The following is a 20,363-nucleotide window of genomic DNA, read 5'->3' as shown; positions in this document are numbered from 1 at the left end:
ATCTTCATCACTTCTAGATGCCTAAATACATTGAGCTGCTGCCATGTGATTGACTGATTAGCTATTTGTGTTACCACGCAATTGAACAGGTGTACCAAACAATGTGGTGAGTGTGTGTGTGTCGGTGTGTGTGTATATATATATATATATATATATATATATATATACATACAAATGATGTATCGATATAGCGGCCTCCAAAAAACAGGGTTGTCTGTTGTTTGTCGATAGAAAAAAAAAAGTGCAGATAATCAATGCAAGATCGAATCCCATTGACTTCAATGCAAAATTACGTCCCATTGACTTTAATGCAAAAACACCCCCTATTGACTTCGTCCCTTTGACCTCAATGACTTCAATGCAAAAACGCCTCTATGTAGTTTTTTTTATATATATAAATAAAAGTTATAATCCTATACCCATAGTTGATCTAGAGGAAGGCAAAAAAACCCAGCAAAGCATGATCAAATTTGCTCCTGCAGGGAAAAAAATTCCTTCCTGATCCCCCGAGAGGCAATTGGATATTCCCTGGATCAACTTTACCTATAAATGTTAGTATCCAGTTATATTCTGTGTATCTAAGAAAGAATCCAGGCCTTTCTTAAAGCTGGCCAGAACCAACTCTTGAGGGAGTCTATTCCACATTTTCACAGCTCTTACTGTGAAGAAACCTTTCTATATTTGGAGATTAAATCTCTTTTCCTGCAGACATAAAGTGTGTCCCCTTGTCCTCTCTGATGACAAAATGGTGAATAACTCTACACAAAGTTCAATATATGAACCACAGATGTATTTATGCATGTTGATCATATCCCCCTTTATCTCCTCTTCTCAAGAGAGAATAAATTCCGTTCCTCTAATCTTTCCTCATAGCTGAGCTCCTCCATGCCTCTTATCAGTTTGGTTGCCCTTCTCTGTACTTTCTCCAGTTCCCCAATGTTCTTTTTGTGAATTGGTGCCCAAAACTGAACTGCATATTCCAGATGAGGTCTTACTAATGATTTTTACAGGGGTAATATGATATATCTCTCTCTGGAGTCTATACCTCTTAATATAAGAGAGGATTTTGCTCGCTTTAGAAACCGCAGCTTGGCATTGCATGCCATTATTGAGCTTGTGATCTACCAGAACTCCCAGATCCTTCTCCACCACTGACTCCTTCATTTGTACTCCCCCTAGTATGTATGATGCATGCATAGTCTTAGCCCCCAAGTGCATAGCCTTACATTTATCAACATTAAACCTCATTTTTCATATAGTTGCCCAATTAAACAGTGCATTGAGGTCAGCTTGTAAGTTGGAGACATCCTGTAAATCCGTTATTCCACTGCACAGCTTGGTGTCATCTGCAAAGACTGAAATGGGATTTTTAATCCCAGACCCTATATTGTTTGTAAATATATTAAAAAGTAAGGGTCCCAACACTGAACCTTGGGGTACACCACTGACAACCCTAGACCATGCAGAGTACAAATCATTAACCACTACTCTTTGAATACGATCTTTTAGCCAGTTTTCTATCCATTTACATACAGATTTTTCCAAGAACATAGACTTTACCTAGACTAATTGGCTTTCACTTAAAAACTGTCCTTAAAAGTGTGCAAGTGTATATATATGTTTGTCTAACTGTGACAAACAGCAGAATGTAAGTTTCTTAACCTCTTGCCGTCCGCCTGCTGTTTATAAACGGCAGGGCGGTGGCAGTCCAGGGTCGGGTTGCCGTCCATAAACGGCACCCGCCTTTTCTAGCTGTGCGCGCTCTCTGGGAGCGCGCACCACCGCGATCCGGTGCCCGCAGTGTCCTCCGGACACAGTGAAACACCGATCGTCGGACGGGACCTCTGTACGAGGTCCCGATCATGTGATCACTGATTGGCGAATCAGTGATCACATGCAAAGTAGTAAGCAAGATGTCACTTGTGACATCATTGCTTACTATGTGTGAAATCTGTGAATGATCACAGAGGTCACATGGTACAAGGCTATTCACAACAGCCTTGTACCATGTGACAAGCTGTGACCACTCACAGCTCACTCAGTAATTATCAATGACTGCAAGAATGCAAAAAAAATAACGGAATAAATTTTGGCTAAGATTTATGATGAAATATTATTTATTTGCAAAATTTTATTTAAAAAAACACTTTTTTTCAAAATTTTTGAACTTTTTCATTTACATAGTAAAAAAAATTAAAATCCCAGCGGTGAATAAATACCACCAAAATAAAGCTTTATCTGTCTCAAAAAAATGGTAAAAAATTCATATGGGTACAGTATTGCATGACCGCGCAATTGTCATTCAAAGTGTGATAGCGCTGAAAGCTAAAAATTGCCCTGGACAGGAAGGGGTAAAAGTGTCCAGACAGGAAGTGGTTAAAAGGGAAAGAATGATGTAATGTGAACAATTTTATTTTTTTGTCCTATGTAAAGTATTGCAAATTATGTAGTAATAAATTAGTTAAACAGACACTGAGCTAAATAACTGAAGTATATATGTGACTTAATGGAATTGTAGGGTTTTATCAATCCAATGATCCTTCCCGATTTAGAAAGGATACTATCCACTTTTCTTAACCACTTCAAGTCCGGACACTTTTACCCCCTTCCTGTCCAGGCCAATTTTCAACTTTCAGTGCTATCACACTTTGAATGGCAATTGCGAAGTCATGCAACACTGTGCCCATATGAATATATATTTTTTAGAGACTTTTTTTTGAGACCGATAAAACTTTATTTTGGTGGTATTTATTCACCATTGAGTTTTTTTTTGTTATTGCTATATAAATGAAAAAGTCCAAACATTTTGGAAATAATCTTTCTTCATAAATCTTGGCCAAAATGTATTCAGTTATCTTTTTAGTAAAAAGTATAATTTTTACATTTTTTTTTTACATTTTTATTTTATATTATTATTTATTTATTTTTTTTTAACATACTGTCACCCTAGCAGTATAGTGTCACAATAGTGACACTGTACTACTTGTGGGGGGTGATAAGGTTTTTTTTTATATACTGATTGCTTTTACACCCATAAAGGCTGTAAAAGCAATCATTTCTCCTCTCCGACTGCATTCTTGCAGCCATTGAGAAATACTGTGAGAGCTGTGATTGGTCACAGCTTGTCACATGGTACAAGGCTGTTGTGAATAGCCTTGTAGCATGTGACCTCTGTGATCATTCACAGATTTCACAAGCAGTAAGCAATGATGTCAGGAAGTGACATCTTGTTTACTACTATTCATGTGATCACTGATTAGCCAATCAGTGATCACATGATCGGGACCTCACACAGTAGTCCCGTACAGCGATCTGGACACAACGGGCACCGGATGGCAGTGCCGCGTGTCCCAGGGAGCCCGCACAGGCTGTAAAAGCGGGGGGCCATTTATGCACTGCACTGGTCAAATGTTGCATGAGTAATAATAAAACACATTACTTTTCCACTACTAAAGCTGAAAAGTTATTCCCCAAGATTACTGTTAAACGATGAATAAGATGAAACTGTGACTATTTGCAGCACTATTGCATTACCTTTAATATCAATGTAGGTTCCTTAGCCTTCTAGGCTGCAGCTTGAAAAGCACTCCTGCAAGTCTACAACGCACAGAAAGCAAGACCACCAACATGCCACCTTGACCACAGAATTACAAGGAATAATGTTGCTACATTCACTCTTTGACTATCCCAAGGAACTGTGTCCATGCTCAGAAATGTTAGTTTAGGTATCAATGTTACCCACAGCACTTTGAAGGCCTTTCTGGGACTGGCATGACAACATGGCAATAGTGGCAAGTATGCAGAAGCATGATGGATTCAATTAAAACCCAGATTTACAAAGAATGTGTTAAACATTATTTAAAGCAAAAGCAATGTACTCTATAACAGAGTCTAAAAGTGCGTCATGGCCGCGTGCTGTTATCAGGAGTCTTATAAACTAACATCCCAATATATTCATATGGGTATGTAATTGCAATTATAATTTGACAATGCAGAATTCATATCTACTTATATAATATATACAGTACATAATATGTTCTGCAAAATACATTCTACTACAATGCCCAATAAACTACTAACCATAAAGTAAAATGATAACATTGTACTTACTGGTTTCATCCCTTTATCTTCAGGTATGATGCAGTCATCACTGTCAGATGCTGTAGATTCATTTCCATGAGTTGTTTGTTTTCCATCATGATCTATAGGAAAGAACATTTAAAATTGGAATTTTTTATATAACTGAATAAGGAAACATTACTGAAAATAAAATACAAAAAAAAAAGAAAATCTTTCCCTAATTAAAGTATTATATATCTATGATACTGAGAAAACAGGTCTTTGTGACTTGTGATCACTTTCATTTTGGATGGAGAAGGGAGACAATAGCAATTGGACAAGGTTTTCAGACTTGTACATTCTATTCTTCATCAGTTGCCCAAAAATTGAAAGCTAGAGGGAATATGCTGCAATATACATACATTTGTCATCTGATCCAATGAACAATAGTCCAAATAGTTGAGATCTGTATAAAGTTTCAAATGCCTATATCAATTTATTGCTTGGTGACACATTTAACTCCAGGCACAACCCCACACCTCCCATCCCAGCTATATCCTCAATTATGAAATACAGTATCTCACAGAAGTGAGTACAACCCTCACATTTTTGTAAATATTTTATTATATCTTTTAAATTTGCTGGCCATTTGCAGCTAATAATGTCTACACCACTGGCAACAAAAAGGGAGTACACCCCTAAGTGAAAATATCCAAATTGGGCCCATAGTGTCAATATTTTGTGTGGCCACCATTATTTTCCAGCACTGCCTTAACCCTCTTAGGCATGGAGTTCACCAGAGCTTCACAGGTTGCCACTGGAGTCCTCTTCCACTCATCCATGATGACATCACGGAGCTAGTGGATGTTGGAGACCTTGCGCTCCTTCACCTTTCCGTTTGAGGATTCCCCACAGATGCTCAATAAGGTTTAGGTCTGGAGGCATGCTTGGGCAGTCCATCACCTTTAACCTAAGCTTCTTTAGCAAGGCAGTGGTCTTCTTGGAGGTGTGTTTGGGGTCATTATCATGTTGGAATACTGCCTTGCGGCCCATTCTCCGAAGGGAGGGGATCATGCTCTGCTTCATTATGTCACAGTGCATGTTGGCATTCATGGTTCCCCCAGTGAACTGTAGCTCCCCAGTGCTGGCAGCACTCATGCAGTCCTAGACCATGACACTCCCACCACCATGCTTGACTGTAGGCAAGACACACTTGTCTTTGTACTCCTCATCTGGTTGTCGCCACACACGCTTGACACCATCTCAACCAAATAAGTTTATCTTGGTCTCATCAGACCACAGGACATGGTTCCAGTAATCCATGTCCTTAGTCTTCTGGTCTTCAGCAAACTGTTTGCGGGCTTTCTTATGCATCATCTTTAGAAGAGGCTTCCTTCTGGGACGACAGCCATGCAGACCAATTTGATGCAGTGTGCGGCGTATGGTCTGAGCACTGACAGGCTGACCCCCCACCCCTTCATCCTATGCAGCAATGCTGACAACACTCATATGTCTATTTCCCAAAGGCAACCTCTGGATATGACACTGAGCACATGCACTCAACCAGTTTGGTCGACCATGGCGAGGCCTGTTCTGAGTGGAACCTGTCCTGTTAAATCGCTGTATGGTCTTGGCCACCATGCAGCAGCTCAGTTTCAAGGTCTTGGCAATCTTCTTATAGCCTAGGCCATCTTTATGTACAGCAAAAATAATTTTTTTCAGATCCTTAGCGAGTTCTTTGCCATGAGGTGCCATGCTGAACTTCCAGTGACCAGTATGAGAGAGAGAGAGCGATAACACTAAATTTAACACACCTGCTCCCCACTCGCACCTGAGACCTTGTAACACTAATGAGTCACATGGTACTGGGGAGGGAAAATGGCTAATTGGGCCCAAATTGGACATTTTTACTTAGGAGTGTACTCACTTTTGTTGCCAGCGGTTTAGACATTAATGGCTGTGTGTTGAGTTATTTTGAGGGGATAGCAAATTTACACTGTTATACAAGCTGTACACTCACTACTTTACATTGTAGCAAATTGTAATTTCTTTAGCCTGGGTTCACATTTATGTGGTGCGGTATATCACATGTGATTAGCACAGGAACAGCACCACATTCTAATTGCACCGCACCTGCACCAAAAAGGTGCAGGACCCTTTTTTGGGTCTGCACTAGAATCAGATCGCATGGGTATTCACACCTATGCGATCCAATTCTGCACATCGCACCGCGTTTTGCGGACCGCTTTCGGGGTGTTGTTAACTTAACATACACACCCGCTGCGGTTTGCATGAATGGGGTGCAATTCTGATGCGGTGCGGAATTCGCACAGAAAACACTGCAAATTCCACAGGCTCAGTGTTGGCACATGAAAAGATATAATAAAATATTTACAAAAATGTGAGGGGTGTACTCACTTCTGTGATATACTGTATAGCTCTATGGAGAACACCTCTAAAAGCAAAATAACTTAAATATCTGTGCAAAGTCACTTCTAGTCTGTGCTGCATCATAGCATGACCGCTGAACTGAGATCATTAAAATGTAAGTAAACCCCAACTTTGAAATTTTCTAATCTCCTCCCTTTTGATCTGTTAGATATATAATTAAAAGCTGGTTGTTTTATCTGGAAATGCAAAAAAAAAAAAAGCCATCAAGCATGTCAGAAATTCAGTGTTGTCCGGTGCACAGTATAATATGTCATGGAGTCCATCTTATTTCTTACACTAAAGAACAATTAGTTCCTATGCTGTGTAAATAAGTAGAATTGAAGGGATTTAGTAGTTTATTAGTAGTTTAATAGACAATTGGGTTAGGCTGACACCAGATCTTAAAATTTAGGCCTACAAATAAGGCATGTGGTGTCATTCTGTCAAAGGAAATTATGAGCTCTTTAACATTTTTGGAAGGTGAACAGGTATCTCTCTATACTTGCACAGCATTTCAAAGGATAACACATGGGAAAATGTGCATGTATTGCAAGGATGCTCTGCATTTTTTTAGGTTGTCTTGACAAATATCAAGATGCCCCTTGTAATCTTTTAGGCACTTCCTCTCTGTGCACCTGCCTTGATAAATCACTGTCACAGACTGCAATGTTTAGTTTTAATTAATAATTTTGGATGGGAATAATTGAATGGAATGCCTTTAGTACCTTCTGCTTCCAAATTTTCAGATACTTCTGTTTCATCGCCTGATGTGTCATAACTTTGGAGTTCATATTGCCCATCTGAAAGTTGTGAGCTTTCTTCATTGTTGTTTGGATGGTCCTTCAATGCTTTTTTCGGACTTTCCTCTGTTGCAGGTTTATCGTTTTCCTTTTGAATAAAGAGAATATATTATGTTTACATTTCCAGCATTTTAATACCCAAAACACTTTCACAATATAGCATTAATCTATGGACCTTGTCAAACAAAGTGAGACTTCACAACACTTCACCCAAATTCATTTTATATAATTTTATTGAGACAGGTAGAGCTTTTTTTGGTGGTATTTAAAGGCCATACGGTTTTTCAATAATTTTTTACTATATAAAGGAAACAAAAGACATAAAAAACTGTTTCCTTTACTATCTGTTATAACACATATTAAAAAATTGCAGGGCAATAAAAAACCTCCCCAGATAATCCCTAGTAGACAACCTAGGGCGATCTAATTGTTGCCCCCCCCCCCTTCTTTTTTTTTTGTAGGTGAAGAAATATGGCTGTTATTGAATGGTTTAAAACATGGAGCTTGCCAATGGTGCACTAGGTATGTTAAATGTGACCTGCACACTCAAGGGAAGATAAGGCGAAGGGGTTAATTTACAGGTCGCATACAGTGTGAGCATGGAGATGAATGGATTATTGAACAGATGTGCAGGATATAGGAGAGAAATGGGTTAATATACAGGTCACTGCAGAGACATAATGGACCTGAGATATACAGGAGGGAAGGGTAGAGTGAATGGGTTAAAAACAATTTCACAACCTCTGTTGATCTGGAACTAACAAATTAATGATTTATTAATTAATTCATTAGTCCCTCCATCTCTCCCTTCTTCCAATGTAAGATGAAGGTACAGACTCCCCAATGTAAACAATACACAATTTACATTTGTGATTGATCATCACAGCAAATACTTGGTACAGAGGAGTTTGGATCAGCTCTATACATTGTGTCAGTGAACTGAGTTCGATGATGGCTCAGTTCACAGCCATTAATGAGTGCACTGGCCACCCAAGAGTGATTTCTGCATTGTTGTTGTTAACCACTTGCCTACTGGGCACTTATACCCCCTTCGTGCCCAGGCCAATTTTCAGCTTTCAGGGCTGTCGCACTTTGAATGACAATTGTGCAGTCATGCAACACTGTACCCATATAACAATTTTATCATTTTTTTCCCAAAAATAGAGCTTTCTTTTGGTGGTATTTATTCGCCGCTGGGTATTTTATTTTGTGCACTATAAACAGAAAGAGCAAAACATTTAAAAAAAACAAAGAGGTTTTCTTTATTTTTATTATAAAATTTTGCAAACGTAATTTTTCTCCTTCACTGATGTGCGTTGAGGAGGCTGCACTGATAGGCAGCACTGATGGGCAGGCACAGATAGGCAGCACTGGTAGGTGGCACTGAAGAGCTGGCATGCACTGATATGAAACAATGATGGGCACTGAAAGGCACTGACTGGTGGCACTGCTGGGTACCACTGATGGGTGGCACTGCTGGGCACTGGTGAGTGGCACTAATAGGCACTGCTGAGCACAGGTGGGCAGCCCTGATGATCGGTGCCGATCCGTCCTCTGACAATTGCCAGTTATCAGCAGTACTTTCCTCACGCTGTGACAGCGTGAAGAAAGTGCAGCAGATAACCGGCAACTGCATTTACCAGTGATCGGCTGTATCATTGGACACAGCTGATCACGTTGTAAAGGGCTACTGTGATTGGCCTTTTACCACATCATGTGATTAGCTGTGTCTATAGGACACAGCGATCATGGAGATCACCGGGGGCACGTTCTGCGAGGACATCATATGATGCCCTCCCAGAACTGGACAACCGCTCTGTAGCTGTCATTTGGCTATAGCGCAGTTGGCAAGTGGTTAATCTGCACTGCAGAAATAAGTATCCCCACAGTTTGCAGTTTAACAACGTACAGCAGTACCTTACTGGATAAAGAGACAGGGAAAAATAAGATACTTGACACTGAGAGGTTTACCTGCAATCTGCGCTCAGTAAAACTGGATTATTCATTTTCTTGATAATGTTCAAATAAAATGCTTGCAGCAAGTTGGTATTACTGAATAATCCAGGCTGTTTGATGATTGTCACATTTAGTAAATGAATACGAGCATTTTCCTGTAAAGTCTATTGCCTAAACTGGTTAAGACGTTGATGCATTTTGTCAATATCAAGCCTCTCAGTAAAGAACCATTATAAAACTATATGATTAAAGGCAGCCACATTCAAGATTTGTTTTTTTCCTGCAAAACTATTCTACTTCAATTTTCCTTAATATTCTGTCAAAGAAAAAACATAATGCTCCTTATTTTAAATTGTGTACATTATGTACAATAGTCAAGCTTCTGTTTCCTAGAGGTTAGCAAGATACCATTTCTGGTATTTACCTGCATATGGCTCCTTGCCCTCCAGGTACTATAACATTCATAGACCCATAGAGGAAGTCAGAGGTATGAAGAATGAACAAGGTTTCCGTTAGGTATGACAGCAGGAAATAAGTATAGATTATATTACACATTTTAAATGTTTTCTGACACAAATAAAGGCTTAACTAATGCTCGCATGTTTCAAGTCTTAACTTTGACTTGACTGTGTATGCAACTATGGAACAGCTCATCAGGCTGAAGTCTGGTCTTTCAGATATAAAAGTACTTTAAAGCTACTATCAGATATCCAATGATAGTTAAATATGCATATATGATCCGACTGCCCTCAGGCAAAAGAACTGAGGACCAGCGGCACACAGTCTGGATCATTCTTCTGTTTACCTGTCTGGAACCTGGACTGTTTGCCGCTGACCTGTACATCTGCCTGCTGACTGCTTCTGTCTGTCATTTCCCTAACCATCTCTCCGAGGACGAACACTGATCTAGTATTTGTCTTGTATCTGAACTGCATATTCCAGATGAGGTATTACTAATGATTTGTACAGGGACAAAATGATATCTCTCTCCCTGAAGTCTATACCTCTCTAAATACAAGAACATTTTTGCTCGCTTTGGAAACCGCAGCTTGGTATTGTATGCCAATATTAAGCTTATGATTTACCAGAACTCCAAGATCCTTCTCCACCATTGATTCCCCCAATAGTACTGCCCCTAATATGTAGGATGTGTGCATATTCTTAGCCCCCAAGTACAAAAGTGTACATTTATCAACATTAAACCTCATTTACCACATAGTTGTCCAATTAAACAGTGCAGCTTGTAAGAGGCCAGCTTGTAAGTTGAAGACAACCTGTAAGGACGTCATTCCACTACATAGCTTGGTGTCATCTGCAAACACTGAAATAGTTATTTTAATTCCACACCCTATATCATTTATAAATATATTAAAAAGTAAGGGTCCCAACACTGAACTTTGGGGTACATCATTAACAACCCTAGACCATTCAGGGTATGAATCATTAACAACTACTCTCTGAATTCGGTCTTTTAGCCAATTTTCTATCTATTTACAAACTGATTTTTCCAAGCCTGTAGACTTTACCTTACACATTAGCTGTGTGTGGGGAACTGTGTCAAACGGTTTTGCAAATATCAAGTATATTATATCCACAGCCACTCCTTTGTCTAACGTTTTGCTTACCTCCTCACAAAAAGAAATCAGATTTGTTTGACAACATCTGTCTTTCATGAATCCAAGCTGTTTGCTACCTAAAATATTTTTTTTACTAGGAAGGACTCATCTGTGTGGTCTTTTTTAATGGCTACAGCGTGGTTGTCCAGTTATGGGAAGACATCATATGACGTTGTCGCAGAACGCGCCTCCTGAGCTCTCTGTGTCCTTTGGACACAGCTGATCACATGACAAGTTAAAGGGCCAGCGGCCTTTTACCACGTGATCAGCTGTGTCCAATCACAGCTGATTACCATGTAAATAAACTTGCCAGTTATAGGCAGTACTTTCCTCACGTTGTTGCAAATGAACTGTGACAACTGTTTGGCAACTGTGCAAGGATTCAACTACACTGATAATCAGGGTATTAATTATCAGTGCCCGGATTATCATTGCAGCCCCAAAAGTGCCGAACAGTGCTGCCCATCAGCGCCAAGCAGTGCTGCCAATCTGTGACTGACAGTGCCACCAGTCAGTGCCCTTCAGTGCTCGCTATCAGTGCCTATCATTGCCGCCTGTCAGTGCCCATAAGTGCCACATATTATTGCAGTCTCATCAGTGTCTTCTCATCAATGCCCACCAGTGCCGCCTCATCAGTGCAGACTATCAGTGCTGCCTATCAGTGCAGGCTCATCTACAAACATCAGTGAAGGAGAAAAATTACCTGTTTGCAAAATGTTATAACAAAAAACTTTTTTTTTCAAAATTTGTAGTATTTTTTCATTTATGGTGCAAAACATAAAATCCCATAAAAAATGTCATATGGGTACAGTGTTGCATGACCAAACAATTGTCATTCAAAGTACAACAGCACTGAAAGCTGAAAATTGGCAAGGTCAGGAAGGGGGTAAAAGTGTCCAGTAGGCAAGTGATTAAACTCTCCAGTATCTTCCTGACTATAGAAGTTAAACTAACAGGTCTATAATTACTTGGTAAAGACTTTGACCCCTTTTGAAATATTGGCACCACATTGGCCTTACGCCAATCCAGTGGTACAATGGCTTTGAAATGACAGAGCTCAGTTATTTTTGGCTCTGTGAGTGTATGTCATCTGGTCCAGGTGATTTATTCATATTTATTCTGTCTAAATATTTCTGGATCATATCAATTGTGAGCCAATGTGGATCATCTGGGGCTGTGTCAATATCGTCCTCATTATGGAAATAAGCTCCCCATGCTCCTTTGTATACACAGAGCTGAAGAAGGTATTTAGCCACCTCAATACTGGGCACTTTCACCCCCTTCCTGCCCAGGCTAATGTTTAGCTTTGAACACTCTCACACTTTGATATTTTTATTTTATTTTTTTCACACAAATAGAGCTTTCTTTTGGTGGTATTTAATCACCGCTGGGTTTTTTATTTTTTGCATAATAAAGGAAAAAATACTGAAACATTTGAAAAAAAGTTTTTCTTGGTTTCTGTTATAAAATTTTGCAAAAAAGTTATTTTTCTTCATAAATTTTGACCATACTTTATAGTACTGCATTGTTTTGGTAAAAATAACCCAAATCAGTGTATTTTATTTGGTCTGTGTGAAAGTTATAGAGTCTACAAGCTATGGTACCCATCACTGAAAACTGATCACACCTGATCACAACTGATATACTGACTCTCATTTCTTGAGACACTAACAAGTCAGGACAGTACAAGTACCCTCCCCCAAATGACCTCTTTTTGGAAAGTAGACATACCAAGGTATTTAGTAACAGGCATGGTGAGTTTTTTTAAGTTGTAATCTTTTCCCACAATGCTTTGGAAAATAAAGTAAATCTTTTTTTTTTTCACAAAAAAGTCATATTAACAAGTTATTTCTCACACACGACATAGGCATACTTGCAACTACACCCAAAAACACATGTTGCTACTTCTCCTGAGTATGGGGATACCACATGTGAGACTTTTTCTCTTTCAGGCACATTCAGGCATTATCCACTTTAAGACCAGGCCTTCTTCTGACACTTTTTTACTAAAAAATTTACTTAGAACCCCCAATCATATTTTTTTTTAGCAAAGGCCCTATAGAATAAAATGGTGGATTTTGTAATTTTTTATGTCACACAGTATTTGCGCAGCAGTTTTTCGAACGCAATTTTTTGGGAAAAAATACACTCTTATAAACCTTTACAGGTTACCAGTTTAGAGTTACAGAGGAGGTCTGGTGCTAGAATTATTTCTCTCGCTCTGCCGTTCGTGGCGTTACCTCACATGTGTGGTGCGATTGCTGTTTACATATGTGCATGAGACCACTGTGTACGTTTGCCTTTGCACGTGCACAAGGGGGGACAAGAGTGAGTTAAATTTTTTTTATTAATATTTGTTTTGTGCACTGTACACTGACATATGTTTTGTGCACTGTGGCAGATTTTTTTTTGCACTGTACACTGACAGATGTTTTTGTGCACTGTACACTGTGACAGATGTTGACAGATGTTTGTGGGACACTGTGACAGATGTTGACATGTGCACAGGGACAAATGGTGCTTAGTTCTTTAAATTGATTTTTAAGGAACCTCCACCTTCAGTGTTTATGTCAAAACCTTGTGAGCTGCTATACAATTATTTCTAGTTTGAAAGCTGCTAACACCAAACGCAATCCCATATATTAATGTGCATAAAACGAATATAAATAATGTGCCATGCTCCTACTATTCTACAATGTGTTTGTAGTAATAAAAATAAAATACATTTATTTTATTTTATTTATTTTTATTACTCCACCTTCATTGTATTCTGCCATTGGCTCCAACAGAGACCAAGACAGCTGGGCCATGCCCAGCCCTTCTCAGTAATTTATCAACCCGGTCCACCACATGCCGAACCCTGGCACAAGGGAGACAGCAAATCCATTTGGTTGAGACAATCCTGGCGACAAATTATTCTATCAGTCCTTTTGACTATAGAATCCCCTATTACCACCAACTGTCTAGGCCTTCCTGCACTACTCTCACCACCCATACTAGATGGGCTGCTCTCCTGGATGTTAGGAGTAACAGTGACATCCAGAGCTGTCACCCCTGTGTTTGCTACCTCCCCAGCTTCGCTCAACTTGGCAAATTTGTTTTGGCACTCAAACACAGGACTAGCCTTTCTTTTCTGTGAGCCCCCACAGTCTTACCTATTAATCGGACCTGATTAATTATTCTCATATTTGAACTGACCTTTACAGTATATAAGTGAACTGACACATGCTCAGGGCTCTCTGTTATTCTCTCTTCTATGAGAGTCTGCTACTGGGTGAAAAGGATGACCGCTAACCGACTTCTAAAAAAAAGTATAAGAGCTGTCCATTTGTTTTGGAGAACCCCATCAAGAGGCACACTGTTAGAAACATATATGAATTTAGTAAGTGGCTTTATTTTATGCTAAGGTCTTGCTTTAATGTTATTTTTGTTTACTGCATTCCTGAATAAAGTGCTGAAAAACCCTGCTTGGACTGTTTGTCGGTATGCCTGACTTGTGCATGACCTACTGTTGCCAATACCAGTGGAGCCTTTCTTCCTTAAAATCTGATTTAGAATGCTGACAGCAGCTTAAAAAGACAGACACCTATTACTGAAATAAAATGGAGGAGCTTGTAGAACAGCTTTTGTTGGCAAACACAGCCTGGTTTCACAAAAAACCCTCCATTATGCAGCTGTTTATAGATTACATACATAGATCCATTCACAGAATGTACTATATACTGTATAGGGTCCAATTCTGGGAATGCAATTATGCTACCAGAAAGGTATTGGCTTGTTGGTGGAAAGCGTAGTATCACCTTGTGCAAACCCAAGCAAACCCTGGGAGATCATAAAATTTCCAAGCATAATAAAAATATATATGTACAGTACTTACTAAACTTTCTGTATTGACATCAATAAAGGAGACTTTTGGTTTTCGTACCACAGGCTTTGGCATAGACATCTGAAAAATATATGGTACAGAGTTTATTACTATCTCTTTATACACCTTTACAGTTGCAAGAAAAAGTATGTGGACCCCTTGGGATTACGTGGAGTTTTGCATGAATTGGGCATAAAATGTGCTCTGAACGTCATCTAAGTCACAACAATAGAAGAACACAGTCTGCTGAACATAATACTACACAAACATTAGATGTTGCCATGGTTTAATTGCACATAACATGTAAACATTCACAGTGCAGGGAGGAAAAAGTATGTGAACCTTTGGACTTAATAACTGGTTGACCCTCCTTTGGCAGCAATAACCTCAACCAAACGTTTCCTGTAGTTGCAGATCAGACCTGCACAACAATCTGGAGTAATTTTGGACCACTCCTCTTCCCAAAACTGTTTCAATGTAGCAATATTCTTGGGATGTCTGGTGTGAATCGCTCTCTTAAGGTCATGCCACAGCATTTCAATCGGGTTGAGGTCAGGACTCTCCAGAAGGCATATTCTGTGCTGTTGCAGCCATTGTTTTGTTGAATTACTTGTATGCTTTGGGTCATTGTCCTGTTGCATCACCCATCCTTTGCGGAGCTTCAGTTGGCAGACAGATGGTCGTACATTTTCCTGCAAAATGTCTTGATAAACTCTGGAATTCATTTTCCGATCAATGACAACAATCCGTCCAGGCCCTGAGGCAGCAAAGCAGCCCCAAACCATGATGCTCCCTCCGCCATGTTTTACAGTGGGGATGAGGTTTTGATGTTGGTGTGCTGTGCCTTTTTTTCTCCACACATAGTGTTGTGTGTTCTTCCCAAACAACTCAATCTTGGTTTCATCTGTCCACAGTATATTTTGCCAGTAGCGCTGTGGAACATCCAGGTGCTCTTTTGCAAACTTCAAACGTGCTGCAATATTATTTTGGACAGCAATGGCTTCCTCCGTGGTGTCCTCCCATGTACTCCATTCTTGTTTAATGTTTTCCTTATTGTAGATGTGTCAACAAAAATGTTAGCATGTGCCAGAGATTTCTGTAGGTCTTTAGCTGACACTCTGGGATTCTTCTTTACCTTATGCAGCATTCTGCGCTGTGCTCTTGCAGTCATTTTTACAGGACGACCACGCCTAGGGAGAGTAGCAACAGTGCTAAACTTTCTCCATTTGGAGACAGTCTGTCTTACCGTGGACACATGAACATCAAGGCTTTTGGAGATACTTTTGTAACCCTTTCCAGCTTCATGCAAGTCAACAATTCTTGATCGCAGGTCTTCTGAGAGCTTTTTTCTGCGAGGCATGGTTCACATCAGACAGTGCTTCTTGAAACCAGTAAACCCAAAACAGGTGTGTGTTTTTTAAGGGCACGACAGCTGTCAGCAACACATCCAATATCATCACACTGATTGGAGTCAAGGTTGGCTTACTCCTGGCTCCAATCAGCTCTGGGAGAAGTCATTAAGCTAGGGCCTCACATACTTTTTCCTCCTTGCACTGTGAATGTTTACATGTTATGTGCAATTAAACCATGACAACATCTAATGTTTGTGTAGTATTATGTTCAGCAAACTGTGTTCTTCTATTGTTGTGACTTAGATGATGTTCAGAGCACATTTTATGCCCAATTCATGCAAAACTCCAGGTAATCCCAAGGGGTTCACATACTTTTTCTTGCAACTGTATCTGATTTGCATTATGGTAGTAACAACAAAAACAATGGTAGACAATATGTGCCATTTAGGAGGTTAAAATGGTTTACAAAGGAGCAAAAAAAAAAAACAAGAGTACTGTATACAGAGTATGCATACATACAGTCATGGCCGAAATTGTTGGCACCCTTGATATTTCTCCAGGAAATCATGTATTTCTCACGAAACGTATTGCATTAACACATGTTTTGCTATACACATGTTTATTCCCTTTGTGTGTATTGGGACAAAACAAAAAAAGGGAGGAAAGAAAGCAAATTCGACATAATGTCACACAAACCTCCAAAAATGGGCTGGACAAAAGTATTGGCACCCTTTCACAACTGCGGATAAATAAGAATGTTACAAGCATGTGATGCTCCTGTAAACTCACCTGGGGCAAGTAACAGGTGTGGGCAATATAGAAATCACACCTGAAAGCAGATAAAAAGGAGAGACGTTCACTTAACCTTTGCATTGTGTGTCTGTCTGTGCCACACTAAGCATGGACAACAGAAAGAGGAGACGAGAACTGTCTGAGGACCTGAGAACCAAAATTGTGGCAAAATATCAACAATCTCAAGGTTACAAGTCCATCTCCAGAGAACTAGATTTGCCTTTGTCCACAGTGCGCAACATTATCAAGAAGTTTGCAACCCATGGCACTGTAGCTAATCTCCCTGGTCGTGGACGGATGAGGAAAATTGATGAAAGATTGCAACGCAGAATAGTCCGGATGGTGGATAAGCAGCCCCAAACATGTTCCAAAGACATTCAAGCTGTCCTGCAGGCTCAGGGAGCATCAGTGTCAGCGCGAACTATCCGTCGACATTTAAATGAAACGAAACGCTATGGCAGGAGACCCAGGGGGACCCCACTGCTGACACAGAGACATAAAAAAGCAAGACTACAGTTTGCCAAAATGTACTTGAGTAAGCCAAAAGCCTTCTGGGAAAACGTCTTGTGGACAGATGAGACCAAGATAGAGCTTTTCGGTAAAGCACATCATTCTACTGTTTACCGAAAACGGAATGAGGCCTACAAAGAACAAAACACAGTACCTACGGTAAAATATGGTGGAGGTTCAATGATGTTTTGGGGTTGTTTTGCTGCCTCTGGCACTGGGTGCCTTGACTGTGTGCAAGGCATCATGAAATCTGAGGATTACCAAAGGATTTTGGGTCGCACTGTAGGGCCCAGTGTCAGAAAGCTGGGTTTGCGTCCAAGATCCTGGGTCTTCCAGCAGGACAATGACCCCAAACATACGTCAAAAAGCACTCAGAAATGGATGGCAAAGAAGCGCTGGAGAGTTCTGAAGTGGCCAGCAATGAGCCCAGATCTAAATCCCATTGAACACCTGTGGAGAGATCTTAAAATTGCTGTTGGGAAAAGGTGTCCTTCCAATAAGAGAGACCTGGAGCTGTTTGCAAAGGAAGAGTGGTCCAAAATTCCGGGTGAGAGGTGTCAGAAGCTTATTGATGGTTATAGGAAGCGACTGATTTCAGTTATGTTTTCCAAAGGGTGTGCAACCAAATATTAAGTTAAGGGTGCCAATACTTTTGTCCAGCCCATTTTTGGGGTTTTGTGTGACATTATGTCATATTTGCTTTTCTGCCTCTGTTTTATATTTGTTCCAATACATACAAAGGGAATAAACATGTGTATAGCAAAACATGTGTTAATGCAATACCTTTTTTGTGTGAAATACTTGATTTTCAGGAAAAATATCAAGGGTGCCAACAATTTCGGCCATGACTGTAGTAACATCATGTGAGTCAGAACAAATTAGGTAAGAATTTTCTTCAAACCTTTAAACCTATGCCACATGAGCTATACATCCTATGGTTATTTACTAACATTTTGAGAAAAAAATTATTATAAAAGTATATAGCAGCTATGTTCCGAGCAGTACCAATACCCATTTGGGTATGTCAGTCACCAATATATACACTATCGATCAAGTGTGTTGGGGACTGGTGTACTAAGAAGGCATATATAATGTGTGAGGTGAGAAATGCTGACAGTAGCTCACTCCAGAAAGGGGAAGGGTAGGCTCTGTATATTATAGGAATGTGCAAAATTTAAAAAAGGTATCAAAACGGGAGTCCAACACAATGGCCAATGGGTTCCTCCAGCTTATGTGCTAATCCAGGAGGCAAACTGTACCTGTGCGGTACTGGGGTAATATCGGTCTAAATAAGAAGGAGAGTTATGAAAAAGGCAAAGAAATAGAATAAAAGGAGAGGGTAATAAAGAGAGAAGTAGGAGTATTTGAAAGGAAAAAAAAAGAGGGGGGGAACGGGGGAACAAAGTATAACACAAAAAAACTCAAAAATGAAATGAATTGGAGGGGCCTACAAGGAGTGGGTAAGAAAAAGTAAGGATGTGAGGACATAGTGGAAGGGAAGATACACTAAAAAAAGAGCAAGGGTATAGAATGTCCTGAAAGATCCTCCATCAGGAGCTTCACTAAACTTGCCCAGCAAATATGGAAGGATGTCAAGTTGTGATAAAGTTTAGCAGCAATAGAAAGAATCACGTGCAATGACAGTTAGCATGGGAGTAACAAGGACTTTAGGAAACACTAGACAATAGAAGAAAGTCAGCAGTTGTTTGAAAGTGAAGCCAGCATGTCCATACAGATGTGAATTTAGAAGGGGAATTGTGTGCCGTGGAGATAAGTTCTACCATTTTTGCCATCTTGGTGATTCCCCTGAACCATTCTTGAAGGGAGGTTATCTCTGATGTACCCCGATCTATGTGAATTCACATTTTGGCAGCATTTACCATTTGAATTGTAAGTGATTTAAAGTTTTCCCCAGAGGGGAGTGGGGATTGATGAAGTAGGAACTGAGCTGGAGTAAATTCAAGAGTGCACATTGTCACTCTTGCAATTGTGCTATGTACTGCATCCCAAGAGAGTTGGAGTGGTTAGCATTCCCACCAAATATGCAAGATTGTGCCAACTGCACGATTGCAACACCATCAGCGGTTGGGGATTGAGGGTTCAAATTTGTGTAATATAGGAGGCGTCCGGTAACAGCGTGACAACAGTTTGTAGTTGTTTTCCTGGATGAAGACATTACCTGATCCCTTATGAATGTTACGATAAAATGTGCTTCCAGTCATCTTAAGAAAGGTCTAATTGGAGGTTACGCATCTAGGCATTATAGGCTTTTTTGAAATCTAGGGACTTGTTCATCCAGAAGAGGCTGTTAATCGTGGAGATTACATGTGTTTGGGAAGAAGATTTGGAGCAGAGACTCTCAAAAGGGGTGAGGGATCTTCATATTGTGATAGATTGAATAGAAGAGTGAAGAAAATGGTGCAATTGAAGATTTTCTCAAAAGGGACGAATGACCCTCAGGCCATTTTGAGTATAGTCATGTAGTTTCCTGTTATCGAAGAAACAGTGGGCACGTAGCTCACCCCTGATGTTAACTCCTGCCAAAAAAGTGTCGGCCATCCCTGGTTTGAAATTTGGGTTCATTTAGATGGGTGTCATGGGACCAGACATCAGGGACACGTTAAGGTGTTTGCATATGTCTTGAAAGCATGATAACGTTGGCCCAATAAGCGGATGATCTTGCATGGGTTTGGGGAAGTAACGCCTTGACAGCAAAGGAATAGTACTTAGAGGTGTTTCTGAAAATGAGGCTTCTAGGAGTACACAGTCTTTTGTACGGTGGTGAGGTTCCAGTCTACTATACAGTGCATCCAGAAAGTATTCACAGCTCTTAACTTTTGCCACATTTTGTTATGTTGCAGCCTTATTTCAAAATGGATTAAATTAATTTTTTTCCTCAACATTCTACAAACAATACCCCATAATGACAAATGTGAAAGAAGTTCATTTTGAAATCTTTGCAATTTATTAAAAATAGAAAAAG

The 20,363-nt window shown here is 39.9% G+C and overlaps 1 protein-coding gene across 3 annotated transcripts in view; it reads right to left on the bottom strand.

The window, feature by feature from the left end:
• Positions 1 to 20,363, bottom strand: part of RPGRIP1L (RPGRIP1 like) — a 433,499-nt gene that overhangs the window by 111,072 nt on the left and 302,064 nt on the right. For all 3 annotated transcript variants that reach the window (XM_089689846.1, XM_089689845.1, XM_089689847.1), the window contains exons 19-21: positions 14,739 to 14,807; positions 7,215 to 7,377; positions 4,111 to 4,202 (exon numbers count right to left, since the gene is read on the bottom strand). In XM_089689846.1, the coding sequence (XP_089545972.1) occupies positions 4,111 to 4,202; positions 7,215 to 7,377; positions 14,739 to 14,807 (324 nt within the window). The remainder of the gene's footprint in view (positions 1 to 4,110; positions 4,203 to 7,214; positions 7,378 to 14,738; positions 14,808 to 20,363) is intronic.

Source organism: Staurois parvus, unplaced genomic scaffold, assembly GCF_062004578.1.
Source record: "Staurois parvus isolate SC_StPar_1 unplaced genomic scaffold, SC_StPar_1.0 ptg000499l, whole genome shotgun sequence".
NCBI classification, from domain to species: domain Eukaryota; kingdom Metazoa; phylum Chordata; class Amphibia; order Anura; family Ranidae; genus Staurois; species Staurois parvus.
This window is presented reverse-complemented; position numbering and strand designations above follow the sequence as displayed.